The sequence below is a fragment of the Apis dorsata genome, unplaced genomic scaffold (genome assembly GCF_000469605.1).
Source record: "Apis dorsata unplaced genomic scaffold, Apis dorsata 1.3 scaffold_1241, whole genome shotgun sequence".
Classification (NCBI taxonomy): domain Eukaryota; kingdom Metazoa; phylum Arthropoda; class Insecta; order Hymenoptera; family Apidae; genus Apis; species Apis dorsata.
In genome coordinates this window covers 1-3,753 of record NW_006264338.1, presented here as the reverse complement: position 1 = coordinate 3,753, position 3,753 = coordinate 1, and the positions used below count along the sequence as shown (strand labels likewise).

General features: G+C 23.0%; 1 protein-coding gene across 2 annotated transcripts; it reads right to left on the bottom strand.

The window, feature by feature from the left end:
* Positions 1-296: 296 nt before the first annotated feature.
* Positions 297-3,605, bottom strand: LOC102672369 (WW domain-binding protein 2). 2 transcript variants are annotated; one of them, XM_006625044.2, is made up of 6 exons: positions 3,395-3,605; positions 2,763-3,097; positions 2,497-2,649; positions 2,137-2,331; positions 792-877; positions 297-708 (listed from the first exon to the last, which is right to left on the bottom strand). In XM_006625044.2, exons 1-6 carry the CDS (start codon positions 3,448-3,450, stop codon positions 661-663), a joined length of 873 nt encoding a protein of 290 aa, XP_006625107.1. In that variant the 5' UTR covers positions 3,451-3,605; the 3' UTR covers positions 297-660. The 2 variants fall into 2 exon arrangements, with proteins under 2 accessions (XP_006625107.1, XP_006625106.1); XM_006625043.1 differs by lacking the exons at positions 297-708; positions 792-877 and having other exon boundaries at positions 1,649-2,331.
* Positions 3,606-3,753: the final 148 nt, after the last annotated feature.

Sequence of the window (3,753 nt, the reverse complement as noted above, 5' to 3'; positions counted from 1 at the left end):
TAATATATATAAATAATGCATATTTGAATATATATGCTACAAATGATCATAAAACAATTTATTTTCTTAATAAAGAAGTGATATACATGAGTTAAACATGATTTGAATCAAAATTTTTTCTACATATATTTAACATATAAACTTTTCTTAAAAGGCGATCAATTGTTATTTTATATTTAATTATATATGTGTATATATATAATGTATTGTACATATATAAATATATTATAATTTTATATCATTTTATAATTTTTAATAAAATATATGAGTAAAGATAACGCATTTCGATGTGATTTTTTTTTTTCATATGTATATATGCATAGCAACTTTTTTATTTTATATATCTATTTAATTGCATAAAACACAACAAAGCTTTTTTTAATAAATCATTTATACAATTTACATAGTAAGTATAAGTAATACTTGTGTACTTTGAAGCATAAAAGTACAATACATAGTATATTCAAAAATTGTGAATAGTATAGGAAAGATAGAAATATTGTTTCGTTTTATTACACACACCAAAACAACAATACAGCAGAATCTAAAATGGAATGCATATATCTGTTGCTATGTAGCAGCATATTATACATATAATACTAATTGAACAACAACATTATGTTGATGTTTCAGCAACATTTTCATATTGAGAATACATTATTATTGATCTTTCTTCTCTGTTGCTTGCTGGAAACTTGGTGGACTTTCCTATTATATGTACAAATAAATATCTATTTAATATTTTTGTTAAATTTTTTTTAATAAAATTTAATAAATAATATTTTACTTACATAGTACGCAGGAGGTGGAACATAGGCACATTGTGGTCTATTTGGATCATAATAAGCACTTTGAGCAGCTTCTGCTGCTTTTGCATCTGTAAAAAATAAAAGAAATAAAATATTGAGATAAAAAAATAAATATATTTAAAAATATATTTAAATTTATAAAAAGTTACATACATTTGTACATATTTGATATAGTAAATTTAAATTGATCTGGCATTTTTTATAAAAGTTATTTATATTTTATATTTAAACAAATTATTTTAATATTTTATAATTTAATTTTTTTATATAATTTTATGAATATTATTAAATTTGATCATATAAAATTAAAATTATTGAGAATCACTTTTGATATTTAAATATATATATGTTTCTATTATATATGTAAAATATTTTGTCTACAAAATAAATTATAATACAATTTTTCAAACAAATTATTCAATTCAAATAGTATTATATTATGAAAGAATACTTTGGTTGAATAAATTATTGATTTTATTAATAATTTAAGATTTTTTTAATATTATATTAACAAAAAAATAATAAAATTAATAAATTGTTATTTTTTATAATTTATACAAATATATTAAAAACGATTAACGACTAATAAAACTTCGTGAATTTTCGAACTATCTTTGACAACTATGAGATAATAACTGAGCATAGTGAAAGTCAACCTTACTTCAGGTGAACTAAAGTTATTGTGCAATAATGTTGCATAATATTCAAAACCTTAAAGTTTACTAAATGAAATAAAAAATATGATACTATTTTCCGATTATTTTGATAAAAAAAAATTTATAATATTTTTATAATAAGCAATATTTTAAATTGGTGGGTTAAATAAAAACAGCAAGACATATTTGGCTAAATTTTAATGACATACTATGTTTTTATATTATAATAATATCACAAAACTATTATATGATAGAAGCAACAAAAATATAATATCTTAATTTACAATAATAGTTGATAAAAAAAAAAATATCGAAAAATAATTCAATATTCATTATAATATGTATATTACATTATGTGATTTTTATATTATAAAGAATAGTATAATATATATTTTTTTTCTTGTGTCTTTAACACATATTAATTAATATATTTATTACATTTTATTTTAAAAATTATTTTCAAAAATTTTATCACATAAAATATGATATAAACATGCATACATATATAGCTTGATACATAAATTAATAATTGGGTGGATATGGATTATAAGGATTTTGTTGTGGATAATAGCCAGATTGAACATAATTATTACCTTGAGAATATGGAGTATATGGAGGAGGGTTTTGCGAATAACTGTTATATGCTGGCTGTCCATAATTTGGATACGCACCTGCTTGGGACATTGGTTGGGCATTATAACTTGGATTAGCCCACCCAGGTGCACCATTTTGTTGAGGTGGTGTCCAACCAGGCTGTTGACTGGAATTTCCCCATGCACCTTGTGGTGGTACATTTGCATATCCTTGATAAGGTGTATTTATACCAGGATATGGAGGTGGCATATCCGTCATATATACGCTATTGGCTATATAATATAAATTTACATTCTTTATAGGTATGAAACATTAAAATGTTAAATTTTGTTAATTAAATTCTAAAAAATTGATATGATATATATTACATATTATATTTATATATTATATATTATATATATATAATGTAAGAAAAACTTAAAGAAAACTAGAATAACCTGGTGGTGTATCTGAAAAAGCATCATTTCGTGGTAGCCATCCATAATATCCTGTTGGTGCTGCTTGGTAAGCAGGTGGTGGTGCTGCATACCAATTTGATGTTGGAGGTTGATATGGTGGTGGAGCATCATTTACAGGTCCATTTTGTTGAGCTAAAAATAAATAAAACAATTTATATATAAAAAAATATTATAACTAATATTAAAATAATAAAAGAAATTATTAAAATTTTTATTTAATTTATAATTAATAATAATAAATTTACCCATTGCTGCTGCTCTTAACATAGCTTGACCAAATTCTATTGCACCACCACTTTTAAAATGTAATTTGAACTTGCATTCTCCAATCCAATTGCCATTTGGTTGAGCACGACATTTACCTTTGATGTAATTAGCTCCAAACATTGGTTGTTCTACTTCAACTTCACTCAATGTTATAAATGGGAAACTAAATGATTGCATTTTTTCCTTTTGATCTTTGGCATTAAAAATCATTCTGTGTGTAGTTAAATATAATCTGCCACGTTTGCTACCAATAAATTCTGCTTGTTCTTGTCCATGGAATTCCATTGTGACATGATCACAGAATAATAATATGCTAAATAAATAAATATTTTATCATTTATATATATCATACTAGTTACAATGTAGGAAAAAAAATTAATAAATATGATTTCAAATATTAATTTAATTAATTTTAAATATATTTTTTTAAAAGATTAAATATATTATATATTTTTTATATAATAGTCTTATTCAGAGAAACAATTATTAATAAAAAGGAAGTTGCATTCGGAAGGCCACGATAATAACTACGTTGTAGAAACGTCATAAGCAAGAACATGTGAAAGAACGATAACATCCTTAAAATTTATAAATACATTTTACAACTTACCATTCTCCAGCGTGTATTAAAACACCGCCGTTAGCGTGCGCTGTGTTTAACGACATACTTTTTTATTTTTTCTTTCAATACGGTTAAAATTTGCAGGAACAATCTTTCTTCGTCAGCTGATTCATAAATGATAAGTATGACTATATGACGCAGTGCGCAAGCGCATTTATCTCAATACAATATGTTCAACGATGTAGTAAGTAGTAAGTACATAGTATTTACAATATATCTACACATTTATATAACCAATTGATATTTTACATAAATATATAATTATCTTTTTCAATTTAAATCTTCTTGATAGTTTTTAAAATATTTAACTAAATGCATAAGATCCCTTTATATATATATATATATAT

Excerpts from the sequence above, each read along its gene's own strand:
- LOC102672369 (XM_006625043.1), bottom strand. The coding sequence starts at position 3,450 with ATGTCGTTAAACACAGCGCACGCTAACGGCGGTGTTTTAATACACGCT. Across the intron at positions 3,098-3,394 it reads TTAATACACGCTGGAGAATG|CATATTATTATTCTGTGATC; the intron begins GTAAGTTGTAAA and ends TTATTTATTTAG. Across the intron at positions 2,332-2,496 it reads TTTTTCAGATACACCACCAG|CCAATAGCGTATATATGACG; the intron begins GTTATTCTAGTT and ends TATATTATATAG.